Here is a 19824-nt window from a genome sequence, read left to right as displayed (position 1 = left end):
CTGTAATTAGATATGCATAATAACCTACATTATACGCTATTAATAATCAGGAATTTTTACGGCAAAACCAATATAATTTAGTTTCGATCATTTACGACATAACAATTAACATATACACCATACGCACGACGTTGGAGAGCAGATTATTATTATATAGTCGTGCGTCTAGTTAAAAATACAAAAATATATTTTATGGATCCCTATATATACAATATAATAACAATAATAATAATATAATCTAACGCATATTTACTAAAATATATCAATATATGTTGCTTAAATAATATATACATAACAATTGTCAATTATCTATAGATACACCATATTTGACTATACGTATCATCACGATTATTCTAGACGCGATTGAATAGTAATCCTCTCTCACGCAAAAATGATGCCATTTGACATTTGAGTCCTGACGATTTTGTTATTCGGACATCACCGCGACCAGTCAATTATCGGTATTTATAATATAAATAAATATAATATCAATAATGTGTTTTTCTTTTCAAAACCACGATTTAATGAGATTTTATACCGGATGTAAATGTCAGGATATGAATATATAATACAGTGTGTAACAGCAATAAAGCATCATCTGCAGTGGCCAGTGCACATATATTTACCGACGCTTATATACGTCTCTAATTATACTTAAACAAGCAAGGGCGTGTTTAAAGGGAGGACTTATTTAGGAGATTTGCGTCACAACGGAAAAATCTGAAAATATTTTATGGCAATGTGGCATTCTTATACCTTGTTTAGTTGTTTAAATTGATTCTTCTAATCATTTTTTCGATATATCATAATAAATTAATGTTGAAATGTTTATAAGTAGGTACGTATATAACCAACATATTACATAAAACATATGCATGTATAATATTATTATTTGAGCTTTAACATTATATAATATCTCACTATTATAATTTATAAACAAATTAATATCATTGGTAATGGGGTAAATATAAGCTCTCACATATATTTCCTACTTTTTATAGTATTTTGTATATCTATTTATGAGGTTTCGTGCATTCCTGAAGGCTGAAATCTATTCTTTTGAATTATTTCATCTTTATGAAAAATAAAAATTAAATGGATCTATTTTTTTAGTTTTAAATTTACAATCATTGCAGTGATTGACAGCAGACACTATCTCAATTGAAAATGATAATAGAAATGATTAAAATACAATACAGATCATACAAGTTTTTTTTTTTTTTATTATTAATGAATACCCTCGGCAACATGGGCCATTGGGTTTAACGTGAGAAATTCGATACAAGTTTTATAATCACATATTTATTAAAATGTTGATCAACAAATAAATTGATTATTTCATTGTATTATCATATATTATTACTTTTAAATGAAAATAATAATTTTCAGAATAAAAAAATAAATAGTACTTACAGTTATTTTAAATTATTAATTTATTTAAAAAATTGTATTTACATACAACAGAATTAAATTATTTTCTTATATCTTACATCTATTCTTCTTTCCGTCTTCAGTCTTCAATCCTTTCAATTATTATAATTATTCATTTATACAGACGTAAAATTGTTAATTACACACTATATTATTGTAGTCGGTATACTCAGTAAACAGTTTGTTGATGCACATCATCATTTATCACCATCTGGAAGTTATTGACAATATTAACAAGTCTTCGAAAAAAGTGAAATTAGGTTGCATAAAAATAACAAAAGTGGTTGCAATCATAATTCCATTGGCTACTTGGGTTGATCAAGTACAAACATTCATTAAATTGTCGCACTTATGGCATCGAATAAAGAAACTATAGATTAAAAGAGATATCAACCGTTGGGTAAATCCAAAGCTCAACCGTAAAGAAGGTACAGTATTCAACAGACTTCGCATTAGTCTACAGTGCACAGTGCACCATGGACACACCAAAATTACACATGGTTTCCTGATGGCTTGCAGTTAGAAGCTTCCCATTTGTAAAACCCGTGAAAATATGTTAACCGTCATGTATGATATTATAGCTGACTGCAGATATAATGTACAACCAAGAGAACGGATCGAGTACAAGATATCCCACAACCTGAACTCCGCACTCGGTCCGAATCCTAAAAAAAAAACTTAGACATAATATAATTAATTTTACGAAACAAACAAAATTGTTCAATCAAATATATAAAAAAAATAAAAATGTAACCCAATCATTTTAACTTATCTTTGTGTGTGATCAATGATCATGTATATAAGTATCTTAATCCAAGAGTCACCAATAAATATTTTTGAAGGGCAAAATAAGGAATGTTGAATAAAAGATGAAAAACTACAACACCAGAACGTATAATATTATTGGTTTTTAATATTTTCTTTTGTTTGCGGATGAGATAAATATATCCGCAGGCCGTCTTTGATTACCACTGTCTTAACCTTTTTTTAACTAATGGCCTTTGTTATCGATGTTATTTTTTCGAAATCAATAAAAAAATATGCGAATTAGTAAATTTAAAAAGCGGTTAAGTCGTGGATGTCGCTCTGCTGTACAGTTACAAGTGGGTTACTGTAATGGATGGAATTAAATTTGAAACCAATGATATTATATCATCATGTATACGAAAAACGATTCTGAGCGGAGACGGTTTATTTGTCTAGGATATATTCATATATTAAAGATTATTAAAAATTTTCTAATCTTAGATTTAAAAAGAAAATTTTTTATTATGAATTTCTAGCTTAAAATAATTTGCAAATTTTTGTGATTTTTCCGTATTTTGTCAAACTTTGAATGCTTATAAAAAAAAATTGTGAGTATGAATTTCTTTTATTTTTCAATTGCTATTGTAACAATATGTTAGATGTCTTGAATTAAATTTTCAAGCATTTCTAACCAACAAATACATTTTTATCGATATTAATTTAAAATAAACTAATAATGATCGAAAATTGCATATGCCTATAAATAGTTCAACTTAAGTCAAACATTTTTGAAAAATGCATGGTGGATAGAAAATACTATATAAATATTCGGTGAAAATTTCATGTATCTATCGTTATTTTTTTAAAGTTACCAAAATCGAATTTGTCGAAAACTTTCCCGTTTTTCCCTTAACGCATAGACGCAAATCGCAGGGGTTAGGTACCTAACCTAATAAAACCTAGCTGAATTTTAATGCTAGCACCCCGAATCCCGTGATTATAACTTATAGTACTATTACCATCACATTTTCAAAATAATTACATTTATTAAAAATTCAAAAACAGTTTCATATTTATTTAATTATTTATAATATAATATGTCGAGTTTACGTCTGGATATATTAAACTGCAATGACGTATAAAACATATTATATAATATCATAATAATTGTAAAATTATGATATTAACGGGAAATAATAAATTGTTAAACATATAGGTATGTAAATAATAAAATTCAGAGTATCTATAATCTACGCAGACCGACCGCAACACGACACTACAGGTATATAGTTTTATTTAATTAGACCCGCAGTGAGTAATATATAGTAATAAATAGGATTAAAATAATTTTTAGAGAGCGATCTAGTCATCGATAAAGACATAATTTTAAATAAGTTTGCTGAAAATAAGCGCACATTGCCTTTACATTTTTAATAAATAAATAATAATAATAAAATGTTTAATTGTGTTTGTTTTATTTTTATTTATATAATATATAGCATAGTACTATTGGGGTGTGTGAGGGGCGAAGCCCCTCACGAGTTTGGTCTGTTTCCTCAAAAATTTTTAGTGCTTAAGCCCCCCTAATGTTTTTTGGTGATTTGCGCCTATGCCTTAACGTTTAGTTTGTTTACCACGATCATTTAGAAAAATATTGAGAATTTTTTACTTTTGACCCCCCCCCTCAAAGTACCAACTAGATTCACTTTCTGATCGAACGAGGTACTGAAGTAGAAAATCGAAGCACTTATACTTCCCCAAAACGTGATAACAGACAAAAAAAAATAAAAACACACATCTTGGTAAAATCAATACATTCCTCGCTCCGCTCTGGATCTAAAAGAAACTTTTAGACATAACAAAAATTATGATGTATGTTATAATATAATATTATTAATAAATTATTATCATAGACTAGCAATATATATATAACATTAATTAAAAATAAACGTTAACCGAAAAATAAAATTCATACTATTTAGCTAATCAGTAGCTATAGATGCCTTCGAGTTGTAGATTTTCCAATAAATACAAAAAAAAATTAGGTACCTATAAAAAATAATTATTATGGAAATTAGAAGAACTTGCTTGAACAAGATAATATGTTATTGGTAGTTGGTACTGTGTAATAAAAAATATTATTAATATTGTATTGCTATATTTATATAATTATGTACTTAGAAATCTGGTATACCTATATCACAAAACGTCAGAAGTCAGAACGATAAAATTGTTCTTCTTCACAGACAGGCATAATACATTTTCGTAAATGTTGCCTATAAAAATATTATGTACCGTCAAATGTCAATATAAACTGTATTTTATAAGTGTGTGCTATAATAATACTGTATAGCCAGGTAGGTTAGGCTTAAATATGCAAAACAATAATATTGACTAAACGAGTTTCATTTTATAAAATCATAAAAAGAAAAGTGCAGATATAATAATATTATGTAGGTATTTAAGTCAAAGCCCATAGAATATAATGTTATTTTGTACCTGGGCATATTGTATTTGACCTCAGAGTTCTGGATTGCAAATAATATTTAATAATATACAAATATACTCATGATACAAAATATGTATAAAATCAAATCGATAGGTATAGGTACGTATAACGCAACGGAATGAATTAATTATAATATTATGATAACCGCGTGGCTCTGGTACATATTGTGTGTATTGTGTAATATATTTAAGGACATTACACGTAAACCCACATTATTATTGTTCAATATTTGTCGATGTCAATATTCAATAGTCAATAACAGACTTGCCTGTACTATATTTTAGACTTTAGTAGATATAGTTAAGTCTGTCGATAATTTGAATAATGCGTTTCCACTTTCCACGTAGGTACACTTGTGTTGACTCGTTGGTTACCGCGATGAGCGTGACATCATCGCGCCGTGGATCCAATGTCGCCACAACTGTTCGTCGACAAATCGACCGAACGAAATATTTAATATACCGTTTGTGGTTTGTCCGTACTTCCGTAGGTTATAGCTAGTGTATAAATTAACTTAACACTCTATTGATATCTGCTCTACGATTTGAGATCTAAATTCGTGACATTCAAGTACAAAAGTTTATTACATTAAACAAAATAGAAAACAAGAAAACTACATATGAAAATAACCTGTGTAAAAGAGACTTGTAAGGAACAGAACCCTACACGGAGGGGTATGAAAAGATTGGCCGACTACATAAGATATAAATATTATATATAATGATTTAATATAATAATTGGAGTTAACGGCGGATTGGCTAGACATTTCAGCATAGAAAATCAACACAATATTATATTATAATAATTATTAATAATGGTTAATTTTTCATTAAACATCATTTTTTCGGGGGAGTGGGATGAGATTTGTCTTAATGTCTTGTTTACAATATGTAATTTATTTTTATGACCACCCAAATTACCAACTTGGGCAACTTATTCATTTTTCTCCAAAAAATATGATGAAATAGAAAATCGAAGCATTTTTAACTACCTGAAAAGTGACGACAGTCTTCTTTTTTTTTTTTACCATGCCAAATCAATACATTCATCATTCCGTATTAAAACATATTCTATAAGAATGTTGACGGATAAAGTAACTCCTAATATGTACTATTGTATCACACGATTTACACGTAGTCAATACTACCGTACTGCCCGTACTCAATACAACCAATATGGCAATATGACGTCCAAGATCATGATATGAGTAGGTATATGGCAACTAACATCGTGGACACATAGTTAAATAATATAGCAGTTAATTTGTGTCTCAAGTCATCGGTCAAAATTTTAATAAGAGGATCGGTCCATCGGCAACTTTCAAGGTATCCCGTTGGGTCAATCTTACGCTGAATTTGAAGTGAAGAAGCTGAAGAATACATGTAGAAAAGTTTTGGAAGAAATGACTTTATATAATATTATTATTTGTGATTGGGCCATTTATCGTATTAAACGATATTATTACATCAGAGATCAGAAACTCACAGTACCTACACTCGTACGGAACTATATTTGAAAATTGAACGCCGTCAGATGTCAGTTGAGAGATAAATTAATTAGGGTAGCGCTCGTGTATAACTATGATTCATAACTTTTTAAAGATTTGTGGCCTACGCCCCTTTGCCTTATGCCTTTATTGTGAGGAATAACATTGAGGTATCTGCAGACATAATGTATGATGCGTATAGATATATATTATTTTTTGAAACCAAAAGTTACAAATAAAAATATTTAGTACCCCTGATTACTGAAAGTCTAGAAAGTTGGTTTTTAAACTGAGTTTCAAAATGTTTCTAAAAGAAAAACGAGCAATAATTCATATGAAGAAAAAATAATTAAATGTACTACTTATATGGTGTAACAGTTGCCGTGTTTACGTTGCTTTCGACTTTCGAGTACCCAATGAAGACCGAACCCACAAGCAGTCGTCTAACCCACATGAGCACTTGATTATTACAATAAAGGTCAAAATAGCTCAAAAACCCGCGGGTACCTAGTCACTAAGTCCCAAGCAAAACGTTTATACTACTTAGGTATTCACGTCATGATCACCGCTAACGGCGCTAACGTTGCAGTGGAAGTCATTGACGTCGTTTGTAATGTCGGCCGGTGGAACGTTGTATAAACTTTCTCTACCGAAGTGGTGGCAGCATTGCGGAAAGGTGAAAAAAAAATCTTTTACATGTGTAATGGTTTGATAGCGGTGCGGCGGCGGCTGGTTACTTAATACTTTAGTTACTTAACAGTGTTAAAATCGTTTCGGTTTTTGCATCGAATTGTCGTTCGCTCGTGCACACGCTTTTCGCCAGTACCTACCACACACACACCGTCTCATTCTCGCGGCAGGCACACAACGTGATTACAGTAAGTGTTTTTGCGTTTACCAATGGCGCGCACCGCTTCGTACAGCGCGGCCCCCCGACGGTCGTTAAACCTCATGGCAATACGATCGGTCTGGGGTTATGTATGGTTCGGCGTGCGAGCTCACGCGCACACGTACGCACACATACTCCGAGCTCGGTGGTATGACACGTCGACTCCACGGCGATTGGGGCTTATTATACCCGAATCCCCCTAATCGCCGGGTATTTAATTTTGTCTGCCACGCACATCACGTTGACGGATGAGCCACCGTGGCGCCGTCGGCCCTTGGGTCCACCCGCCGTCCACCTCTCACCTAGGCGCGTCAAAGGGCCCTGTATCGCGGCCGCGACCACGGCGAGCTCAGTGCGAGTCAGAGCCCTATTACACAGTTTCACATTTCCCCCCGAATAGCGCTCTGGGCCAGCACACGTTTTACTTACGTTGGTCGCTTTCGAACGTGCCCGTGGCGGCCCGTACCATTAATAACGTAAATGAGTATTTTTTCGACCGCTGACTCGTCCAAAACCGTTCAAGTAGGCGATACAGGATCAGAAGTTGTAGTCCTTAGTCCTTTAAGGTAGAGCTACCCATGGAAAAGGCAATTGCCGCTGTGGATGCATTTGTACATTTTTTGTTTTTAATACACATCTGGTCGGTTTCATTATGCTTATGTGTACTTACCAAAACCTATGTTTATTAATTTTTCATAAGGATTGTTTTTAATTATTTATTGTTATACTAATTACCTATATTGTCTTAAGTTAATTTTTTCTATAATTGGATTTTTTATCTAAAAATAGGTGGGCACTGACTAGGATTTTAGGAACATTTAAACATATTTAAATATTTAACAACAACCTAATTCCTACTCCCAAAATTGAAGTTAATATTTACCTAACATTTATCTTGGCTATCACAGTAGATAGCCAAAACCAAATCTGTTCAACAATAAAAAATAAAAGTTACCCATTTTTCAAGGCATATATCAGTCACTTTTCTAGTAAAAAAAAGTTTTCTGGTAGCAAATTCTATAGAGTTCGTACCCTTGAGAGTAAACTACTTAAGAGATCAACATTTACAACTACCTATTTAATGTAATGTATAGGTAATAGGTACTCAAACAAATATTATGAATATTTGTTAAAATTTCAATATTATCAAAACAATCCTTAGCTTACCGTTTTTTTAGATATTATTTTATGTTATGCAATATATTTTTGAAATTAATTAACGTTTTATGTTTAATATTTTAATAAGTTCAGGCATCATCTTATACCTATATCATAAATTTAGCTTTTTATTCAATTTGATTGATCCTGCATATTAACTATATTACCATATATTTGTTCACCAAATATAATTATAAATATTATTATCATAAATATTATTATGATACAACTTTTGATTGTGATAGATGATAGAACGAGCGATAGAATTATATTATTCAATAACAATACCTATTTCATTAAAACTGCACACACAATATAAAAACTTTTATTTTTTGTAAATATTTATTCATTAATGGTTATTTATTTTATTTGAGTTGACATTTTTGCAGACTACCTACAGTAAACTTTTCATAATTATTCTAACCTAAAAATCTTAAGGCTTAAAAACTCAAAATAATTTTTAATTTTATTTAAAAATTATTAATTATCATTTTTATTATATTATTACCCTTTATTAATTTTTTTAGTTGTTTCAATTGAATTTCTACGACTAATAAAACAGTTATCTTAGTTAAAATAATAAAATATAATCTTGGGATTTCAGACTAGTGTAGTTGTGTCTCTTTGTAATGAGTTATTATCTAATGCAGAAAGATCCAAACCTAGGTCCTCAAACCCATATTTGGCTCTTAGAACATGTGTTTAATAATGTTTAGAGTTTATAAATGTGATAAATTAAAAAAAAAACTTTGGCCATGAGGGATGGCGTAGCAAAAGTACTAATCTATCCATATTATATTATGTGACAACTAGTGTATTATATAATAATAATAATAAGTTTGTTATAAAATTAAATAAAAAAAAATATTTCTTTTTGCAGCCTTAGTGTTTATAAATGTGTAAATTGCCTGCCAATTACTAAAGGTTGGGCAATCCTGATCTAATGGATTAGAAATATATTTTCTTAAATTTTTTGTACTTTAATGCTATTAATAATAATAAATTTTAATTTAATTTTAGTGTTTCAATAAGGAGAGACCTTTGGTACTCGTTTTATTTGGACTAAACGTTTGGTAAGGAAGCTACAGCCATCATGTTGGAGTTGCAACAGCAAGATATTCCTAAGTTGAAGAGTGAACGCTCGGTGTCTAACAACACTGGTCAAGAAGATGGAGGCAACAATGGTAACAGCTATGACCTTGTGTTTCCGGCTTTACCTGACTCAAAAACATTAGTACCCAAGAATATTGGGATCAATGGTCAATGTGCATCTTCAAATGTACCACCTAAAGGATGGAACAAAGTTCGAACTTCAACTGTCAATAATGTAAAATTATATATTTCTTAAAATATTATCTGTATAATGGCATTTATAAAATTATAAATAATTATTAGTAGACATTTTTAAAAGATGAATCAATGTTAAAACTTCTCATGGAAAATGTATTTTGTAAATTATTTTAGGTATTCACTATTTCTGTTCAAGACCGTAAATCAGATAATAGTGAAAAATTTGGAGAAGGTGAATCTAAACGTATTTGTAGCCAAATTACAAGAGAAACTGGAGCTGAGATTGAAATATCCACATCAAAGAATATGAATTTGACTTTCCTTGTAAGAGGAAAAGAGGATCATGTCACTGAAGCTAAACGCAGAATTATTGCAAGCTTTCAAACTCAAGTAAAGTTTTAATTATAAATATAATTCTGATTCTCGATGATAATAACTTTTTGCAAACATAAGTCAAAATCAAAATAATTTTATAATAAAATTCTAAGACTGAATTCTATAAAAAGAACCCCTTAAAAGCATGTCTCAGTATAAAAAAATCTAATTAAATAATATAAATTATTTAATTAATTTTCCAGGTCATATATTACCTTACCTAGTTAAAACTCAATAAAAAATTATTTGTTCCAAGTTACAACTTATATATTAAGTTATTTTTCATTAGTGTTTTTTTAATTTAATATGGTTTGTTAAATCATAAATTAATTTAAGAACACAATTAATACTTTGTTTAGATGTTTTCATATACTGTACATATTCTGAAAACAGAAATAAAAAAATAATATTCCAGAGATGTTAAGAACAAATCATAAGTAAATAACTAATTATTCCTTCTTCCAACCTTCCAATTTGTATTGTTCTAAATCTTTATCAATCTGTTAACTTATGTATTATATACATAATATATTATATGAGAAATTAAAAAAATAGGACATTTAAATTATTAGCAAATTGTTTTGGTACATTCAGTTGTACAACTAATTTATAGCCTAGTTGAATATTAGTTGTTTATTAACATAATATTTTAGGCTACTAGTGCAGTTCCTGTTCCTAAGGAGCATCATTGTCAAGTTATGGGAAAACAAGGAACTCGTCGTAAAGAAATTGAACAACGTACTGGTGCGCGAATTCAAATGCCAAGCATTCAAGATACTTCGGATATTATCAATGTTACTGGAACTAGAGATGCAGTGGAGAAAGCTGTTCAGGAAATTCGCATGATTTCAGATGAGTTGGTAAGTTTTTCTTATTGCGTTAATAAATGTAAACCAATTAATTAGGTGCTATTTGTTTTAATAATGAAATTAAACTTTTTAACAGTCTAAAAAAGCATTTGAACGAATTGAAATCCCAAAAATTTTCCATCCTTTTATTACTGGTGGTCATAATGAAAAACTTAATAGCTTAATGAAAGAAACTGGTGTTAAAATCCATGTTCCCCCGCCATCTGTTAACAGAGATGAAATTACAATTGCTGGAGATAAAGAGGGAGTTCAATCAGCTATTGAAAAGATAAAAGAGGTTTATGCAAAAATGGTAAGTAATAATATAATACCAAATATCAAAGATAACACAATTTTCATAATATAATAGTCAAAACTAAGTAGTTCAAAATTCTTAATATTTCAAGTAATAAATTCTTTTCTCTCTGTCTTAACACTCAAATTATTGTTAATTTTTGTATGAACAAAAATATAATCAATTTTAAATAATACTAATATTTTTATTGCAGGAAAAAGAATCAGCAACGGTGTTTGTTGAAATACCAAAACAGAAACATAAATATTTAATGGCTCAAAAAGGAAATGGTATTCAAGATATATTATTGGAAACTAATGTCAGTGTAGAAATGCCTCAACAAGATTCAGACAAAGAAACCGTTACTTTAAGAGGGTTATATAAGGATTTAGGCACTGGTAAATTTGTTTTTTTAATGTATTTGGTGTATAAAAATATAATTATCATTTTAATTTTAGGGTTAACTAAGTTGTATGAAAAAGCTAACAGTATGACTGCTGAAACAATTGAATGTCCAGGATGGATGCATAGATTTTTGATAGGAAAAAATGGTTCTAATTTACGAGAGCTAATAGAAGATAATGAAAAGGTGCTTAGTAAATTATTTTATTATTATGTTTAATTTATTTACATAATTATGATGACTTAGTATTATTTAGTAATTAAAATTAAATTTAAAGAACTTATTTCATATAATTATATTTTCAAAGGTACACGTTGAATTTTCTGATGATAATAAGATAATTGTGGAAGGACCAACAAATATGATTCCTAAGGTAATCGATTCATTAAAGAAAGCTATTGACTGCTATGTTTCTACAGAACTTGTTGTTGATCCAAAGTTTTTCAAGCATATAATCGGGAAAAATGGAAGCAATAGTAAGTTGATAATTATTGTAATTTTAATTTGTATGAAAAGTTTGTTTTAAAAAAAACTGAATTTCTTATGTATATAACTGAAAATAAATAAATTGTTGATAATTCATTTTTTCCTTATTCAGTTAATCGCGTTAAGAATGATACTGGTGTTATAATCAATATTTCTGAGTCTGATAATAACTCTAACATTATTCGTATTGAAGGACGAAAAGATGGAGTAGAATTAGCTAAAAGCGTAAGATATATTGAAGTATTTTATTAACAAATTTGTTTCGCTGTTTTGTTTAAGATAATTGTTATGGCTAAAAAAATTTGAATACATTATAAAAAAAAAAGCTATTTGTTCTTTGTATACTAATACACTTTTAATAGGAATTGGAAGAAATGATTTATAAGTTAGAGAATGAAGTTGAAAAAGAAATATCAATTGACCAACGTCATCACCGTGCTATAATTGGGGTCAAAGGTGAAAAAGTTAGAGAACTTCAGGAAGCTTTCAATGTTCAAATTACATTTCCCAGTTCAGGTAAATAATTTTTACGTTTTAACACAATATCATAACCAAAAGTATAAATATTATTTGGTTAATTTTATTTTAGTTGAAGCTAGAAGTAATTTAGTCAAAATACGTGGTTTAAATGATGACGTGAATAAAGCATTCAAGTCTTTAGCTAAATTGGCAAAAGAATTAGATGAAGCAAACTATGTGTTAGAAATTCCTGTTTTTAAACAATTCCATAAACTTGTCGTGGGTAAAGGAGGAGCTAATATTAAAAAGGTTTGATTGTTATTATTAATTTTTTTTTTTTTGTCATTATTTAAATTAATATACCTATTGAGTAAATTCAATTTTTATTTTTAGATCAGAGAAGAAACCGATACCAGAATTGATTTACCTCGTGAGGGTGAAGATAGTGACACCATCAAAGTTATGGGTAATAAAGAAAAGGTTTTAATTGCTTGCGATATGATAAAAAAAATTCAAAATGAAATGGTTGGTAAATTTTAAAATAACTTTATTTCAATTTAAGTTCAACTAAATAATATTTTTTCTAGGGAGATATTGTCACAAAAGAAATAGTGCTAGGAAATATTAAAGTACGCAATGTTATTGTGAATCTTGGAAATAAGTTTATTCAATCTATCAGAGAGGATTGTGGTGGTAATGTGTCTTTAAAGTTACCAGCTATTAAAGGTGATAATGTAAGTATTATATGTTTTAATTTACGCACTCATTTAAGTATAATTAAACCAATAAGATACATTTTACTTGTATACTCTTTTTAAAATATGAATGGTAGTCAGATGCTTTGTCCACCAAATTGACACTTGAAACCTGTGCTTTAAAATGAAGCTCTTGCATACAAGTTGGCCACTGACTACCATTATTATTTTGAATAAGGTATATTTAAAGTAATTTTTAATATTGTTCCATTCAAAACAGTTATTTACATTTTTTAATTTATTTTCTTTCGTATTTCAAGCAAATATATATTTTTATAAATAAGTAAAATAACAATAAGCTTAAGTAATTGATTGTATGAATTACATGTTGTTTATGGATATAAATCTGGTTTATAATAAAAATAATTTTAATTTCTTAATATTCAATTAATACTTACTGAATTGTTCAAGTTTAACTATAAAAGCTTCTGCATTCTAAACAATATGTTGTTCTATGCTATTTTTTGGTTTTTAGCTTATTAACTTATTTTTATCATACATTGTACAGTATCAATAAAAAATTGTTATTTTAAGTAATTAATTTATGTTAATAGTTATATTTTGAATGATAGTAATTCTAAATTTTTTAAGAATTTGTAGTTGAATTATTCTTTTAATATTAATTTGTTATTGATCAAACTTTTTAATATTACATTTAGCATAAAATTTAATAATTTATTGAATTTAAATGTAATACTTTATAAAAAATATATTTATTTAAATTATTTAATTAAATTTATAGACTATAGTTATCAAAGGACCAGAAGATGATGTAGATAGTGCTATTACACAAATTCAGACAATGGTAGATGAAGTTCACAATTCAGTTATTGATCTCAAAGTGAAGCCAGAATTTCACAAATATTTGATTGGAAAAAAACGAGCTAATGTTAAAAGAGTATGTTGTTAAAATTATCATATTCATAAATATTTGTTAATTTTCATTACTATTTATTTGGTTACAGATCCGAGATTTAACGAACACGAGAATAATATTCCCACCTGAAACTGATTCGGTTAATGAAAATATAACTATTGTTGGTAAAAAAGAAAATGTAGACAAGGCAAAATTAGAATTTGAAGCTATGATAACTGATATCAGTAATGTTATTGAAGACCGTGTAGAAATAAATGAAAAATATCATAAAAGTTTTGTGGCTAAACGTGGTGAATTTTTACATAAGTTGGAAGAAGAATGTGGTGGTGTAAAAATATCATTCCCCAAACCTGGAGGCGGAGATAAAGTTGTACTTAAAGGTAGCAAAGCCAATGTTGCTATTGCTAAGCAAAGACTTTTAGATCATGCTAAAGTTTTGGTATGTATACAATTTAAATTGTTTATCAATATATATATTATTATTCTAAAATACTTTTTGTTATTTTATTTAGGAAAATACAATTCAAGTTGAAGTTAATGTTGATCCTAAGTATCATCGTCACTTTGTTGCAAGGCGTGGTGAAATTATTAATAGAATCATTGATGATTGTAATGGAGTATCTATAACATTCCCTAAACTAGCATCTAATGATGATGTTGTTATAATCAAGGGCGACAAAACAAATGCTGAAGAAGCTAAGCGTAAAATTGAAGCGATTGTTAAGGATTTGGTAAGCATTACTCAAATGATAATTGCATGAGTAACAATTTTTTAGTTAGATGATAAAATCTTTAAATTTTGTTCAAATTAATTTTTAGGAAAATATTATTGAAATTACTATGAGTGTTCCTCCCAAACATCATCGACATTTTGTTGCTCGTCGAGCTGAAGTTATTAATCAAATTAGTGCAGAATATAATGGAGTTACTGTAACATTCCCTCAAGTTAATTCAAATTCTAGTGAAGTTTTGATTAAAGGTCACAAAGATTTTGTTGAAAAAGTCAAAAATAAAATTAATAATATAGTCACTGACTTGGTAATTAATTGTTCAATTATTATAAGTTTTTGTTCATTAGTTTAGACATTTTTTTTTTTCAGGAACAACGTATTACTGTTGAAGTAATCATACCTCAAAGGATGCATAGAGTTTTAATGAGAAACCGAGATTTATTGGAAGGTATGAGACGAGATTTAGATGTTTGGATTAAGTTTCCTGAAAGACCACCTGGTAATTATATCGAATATATATTTATTTTATTGTAAATAATTAATAATGATGAAACTGTATGTTGATGAAAATACTTTTTATAACAGTTAAATGTATATTTTATTTAATACATTTTTTGATTAATAGAAGATCAGTATAATCGTGAGCAAGAGGATGTTAATGTTGTAGAAGATACTGATGAAAATCGTGCTCCTAGTGTCAACGACATAGTTACAATCTTTGGTAAACCTGAAAATTGTGAAAGTGCTAAACAAATATTAATTGATAATATACCAAAAACTATTGACGTAAGTTATTATTATTGAAAGTTGTTTAAAATTAAACATGCATAATATTCATTATCATAAGTCATAACGTTCTATTTAATTTTTATTTTTAAATATGTTTTTAGTTAAATGTACCATCAGAATATCATAGATCATTGATTGGTTCTAAGGGTGCCACAATCCGGAAGCTTAGTGATGATTATAACGTTCAGATTAAAGTTCCAAACCAAGAGCAAAATGCTGATATTATAAAGGTAATTATTTAATCAATTATTATATATTATAATATAATGTTAATTTATATAATCTCATTGATAAATATATCTTATTAATTTATCAACACATATATTGGCTGAAAAAAATGTATATATCCCATACATAATCAAAATCAAAAATTAAGAAAGTTGTGACTTTAAAGTTGAATTAATGCACTTATTTGTGCCAATTATGTACTAATTTTTTATTTCAGTAACTGAACAGTGATTTTAACAGATATTTCAAGTTAAAAATAATATTAGAACTATTTCTTTTTGTGATTTAGATTACTGGAGTTCAAAAAGATATTGATGAAGTAGTTGCAGCCATTAAAGAAGAAATGAGGTTATATGATGCTGATAAAGAAGATAGACAACTACGTTCATATGAAATTCAGGTATTTTCATTATTTCAATTGTTATTATGATTTCTACATAAAAAAAAAATGCCAATTAATAACTTTTAATAGTTGTGATTGGGTGTTTTATGTTTCTTAATTGATGAATGATTGTATTAGTAATAACATGTTGATATCTGCCAACTGTCTATCTATGGCTACTGATGTAGAGCTATAGGTAGTATGGTTTATGGTAAAAATGTTTTTGTTCAGCCCTCTCCCCTTGATACTTTTTTATTTTAAAAAGAGTATAGTATAATATATTATGTAAAGTTAATTGTCTAGTAGTAATTAATCAGGATTTATGGGTACAATCTTTGTAGCTTATTTTTACTCTTAACAATGATAGTATAGTAAAATGCTGTTATTGATTAAAATGTAACGCATTTGCCAAGTTTAAATTTTCGTTTTCTTTGTTAACGACCGATAACGGAGTGATAATTAATCAAAGTGTTACTATATACCAAACATTGCATTTGTTTTTACTTTTTCTTATTTCAGGGGGATCATTCTTGTTTATTTTAAATCTTAGTGTCTGATAGAGTTTTGTCACTTAACTGAAAAGTACTTGTAACAAATCAATAAGTTAAGATCAGTAATAATAATCACTAATTATATTGACGTTTAATGTTATAATTTTAGATGACTATTGAACCAGAATTCCATCCCATGATAATTGGTAAAAAAGGAGACACTGTTCGTAACTTACGTAACAAATATGGTGTTCAAGTTAATCTGCCTAGAAGAGGTGAAGGAAACAACGAAAACATAGTGACAGTTGTTGGTTACCAAAAAAGTGCTGAATCAGCAAGAGATGAAATTCAAGAAATGGTTGATAAACTTGTAAGTTGTATTTTTTATGGTTTTAAAACTGATTGATGTTTGTGATATACATTTGTATTGTAAGCAAATTACATTTTTCAATTTTTTATTTAGAAAAACGTTTACAAGGAAGAAATTTACATTGATAGCAGAATTCATTCAAGATTGATTGGTTTTCGTGGACGTAATATTTCACAAATTATGGATAAATATCATGTTGATATAAGATTTTCAAAATCTGATAGTTCTAATCCAGATTTGGTTGTTGTATATGCCCGAGAAGATGCCACCCAGGATGATGTTTTGGATTGTATGGATTATTTAGAAATGATTCAACAAGACTATGTAATTGTTTTTATTTTATATTTTATTCAGATTATATTTTAATTTTCTGTATGGGCTGGAATAATGAATAGTATCATGGTAATATATTTATGTTATATTGTTTTTTATTTTGTTTTATAGTTGGATGATTTGGTAGAGAATGAAGCAAGAGCAAGCTTGAAACCAAAAACTGAAAGCCAATCTGTTCCCAATGGAAATCATAACTCGCAAGGAGGTGCCGGATTTGTTATGGGTAATGGTGCACCATGGGAAAAAGCTCATCCAGATACAAATAGTACCAGAGATTTTCCATCATTTGCGGGTATCGCAACGTCTGCTAATAATGCTGGGTCTGATAAGACCAACCTTCCAAATTGGGGAAGTGGGCGTCGTTAGTTATTTTCAATCGATTATAAAATTATTGTTTCCAATAATTAAATATTTTTTGCGATTTCAATTAAAAAATATAAATAGTGTCCGGTTGCCACTAAACTGAATTTCATCCGAGTAATTAAATTACAAATTAATTATATTTTAAGAATAGAATATGTTTAGAAAAATGTGTTATTTAATAAAAAAAAAAAAAAAAAACAAGAAAAAAATACATATATATTTATTTATATATATATTTATTTTTTTTGTAACATTAGGTGGAAAAAAATTCTATATTTTCCAGGCTGTGAAGAAAATTGCTGTATAAAATTATAGATTGTAACCATTTGGGTCTCATTTTTTCTTGTGTCCGCTATGTTTTTTTTAACAGATTATTATACTAAATAAAATGTTTTTATATCATTATAATGTAATGTTAAGTCTAAAAAAAAATGTTAAAATATTTTGTTATGCTTATAGCGTTATTTTTTCTCTTTGTTTTTATCATTTTTCTGAATTTTTTTTTAAACTGAATAGAAAAATATTCCGTCAATATTTGTATTTAAAAATGATATATTTTCATCTGTTTCAACAGATATAGTGACACGGTATTTGTTAAATCGAAGAGACCCAAATATAAAGGGTTTTTTCATAGTGAACAAAATTAACATCAACATATTATTTACCTTTATGAGGTTATATTATAACCAGACTTGTCTATTAATCTTATATTTGTTTTTTACAAACATTTTTAGCCTATTTAAGTTTTGACAACACAAATTTAAATGTTACTTCATGTTATGTTTTTGTTACAACAGTTATTATTTCTTTTTGGATCTGGTTTATAAAAATAGTAGCACAATTTAACTAAACTAATTTATTTATTAAACCACTATTTGGTTTGATAAATAAATTGTATATATAAAACATTAATGAAATATCGATACATAAACTTCATTTTACTGACAGAATTATTATTTAAATTTCATTCTCCAAATAAATGTTTTCTTAATTTACAGTTACCAATTATGCATTAAATCGCTTAATTTATGGACAATAATTTGAACATCAGTATTTTTTTTCAGTTGGTTCAACAAACATTTTTTGGTTTAATTTATACAATGGGATTCTTATAAGGTGAAAAAAATTAATTTCTAACAAATAAATATTATATGATATACTGTCAAATAAACTTAATTTAACCAATTTTAGTTTAAACTTTTTTTTGTTTAGGTTATAATTTATTTATCTCAAACCATAGACGTATTACGATTATTTATTTATCTACGTTTGACTTTAATTCAGTCTTGTTTCAAACTAATTTTCTAAGTTGTCAGATTTAACCGGTTTAATTCAATTTTTTTGTTTTAATATGTATTACATATATATAATATATGTAAATTAATCTACTATTTTTATTATCTACATTCTGTATACATTATTTTTCCACCACTGTCCTTTGATTATTTTGAGTGCAAATTATGTAATGTATTTTGAAAACTGTATAATAATAATATAATGTTCAGGGTTGAATATTAATAAATTTATTATTTATAACAATTTAATTTTACTATTCAATCTCCTTCAGGAAACCTTCCAACCACATCTTAATATATTCATTCCTCAATGTGTTGACGAGGTTAAGGCTGGTTTAGACCTTCCCTCAACCTCCAATCATTTTGAAAAATATTTCAAGCCCAGAGAAATTAAATAGGCTATCCAAAAATACTCTTTAAAAAAAAATCGTCGGGCTATGACCTAATAATGACAGAAGTAGCTAGATGCCTACCCAAAAAAGCAATAGTATTGGGTATCATATATTTAATGCAAAGACTCGTACTTCCCAATCCTTTGGAAATTCTCAAAAATTGTACTATTCCCTAAACCTGATAAACAAAAAAAATTTATATAAATAATTCATGCTAAATGTTGCCACTTGACGGCTTATTATTCAATTTATCACATCCTGTCTTCTCTTAACACATTATTACATAAACATGAAGATAAGTTGTGTGAGTAACTAATACAAATAGTTATTTATTATAATCTACTATTTAGGTATACAGGATATTTTTTTAACTAAATACACTCAATATTTTAGTAATTATTTGTTTACATAATTTTAAGTGAATTAATCAATGTCTATTTTT

At 28.1% G+C, this 19824-nt stretch overlaps 1 protein-coding gene across 1 annotated transcript; it reads left to right on the top strand.

Moving 5' to 3' along the window:
- The first annotated feature begins 6887 nt into the window (after positions 1-6887).
- Positions 6888-17799, top strand: Dp1 (satellite-binding protein 1 Dp1). Its single transcript, XM_089222179.1, has 24 exons — positions 6888-7051; positions 9241-9547; positions 9685-9900; positions 10539-10745; positions 10831-11046; positions 11243-11426; positions 11487-11617; positions 11739-11907; positions 12030-12142; positions 12280-12433; positions 12507-12685; positions 12770-12901; positions 12964-13110; positions 13874-14029; positions 14097-14447; positions 14521-14739; positions 14828-15046; positions 15109-15238; positions 15365-15525; positions 15630-15758; positions 16046-16156; positions 16799-16999; positions 17093-17323; positions 17444-17799. The coding sequence occupies exons 2-24, from the start codon at positions 9314-9316 to the stop codon at positions 17696-17698; spliced, it is 4245 nt and encodes a 1414-aa protein (XP_089078305.1). The 5' UTR covers positions 6888-7051; positions 9241-9313; the 3' UTR covers positions 17699-17799.
- The last annotated feature ends 2025 nt before the right edge of the window (positions 17800-19824 follow it).

The sequence above is a fragment of the Diuraphis noxia genome, unplaced genomic scaffold, assembly GCF_037042655.1.
Source record: "Diuraphis noxia isolate RWA-SAM2 unplaced genomic scaffold, SU_Dnox_SAM2 contig0003, whole genome shotgun sequence".
In the NCBI taxonomy this organism is placed as follows: Eukaryota; Metazoa; Arthropoda; class Insecta; order Hemiptera; family Aphididae; genus Diuraphis; species Diuraphis noxia.
This window is presented reverse-complemented; position numbering and strand designations above follow the sequence as displayed.

Bases quoted from the DNA above. Each gene is read 5' to 3' on its own strand.
- Dp1 (XM_089222179.1), top strand. From the start codon at position 9,314: ATGTTGGAGTTGCAACAGCAAGATATTCCTAAGTTGAAGAGTGAACGC. The intron at 11,618-11,738 runs GTGCTTAGTAAA...ATATTTTCAAAG, and splicing joins TAATAGAAGATAATGAAAAG to GTACACGTTGAATTTTCTGA. The intron at 16,157-16,798 runs GTATTTTCATTA...TTATAATTTTAG, and splicing joins TACGTTCATATGAAATTCAG to ATGACTATTGAACCAGAATT.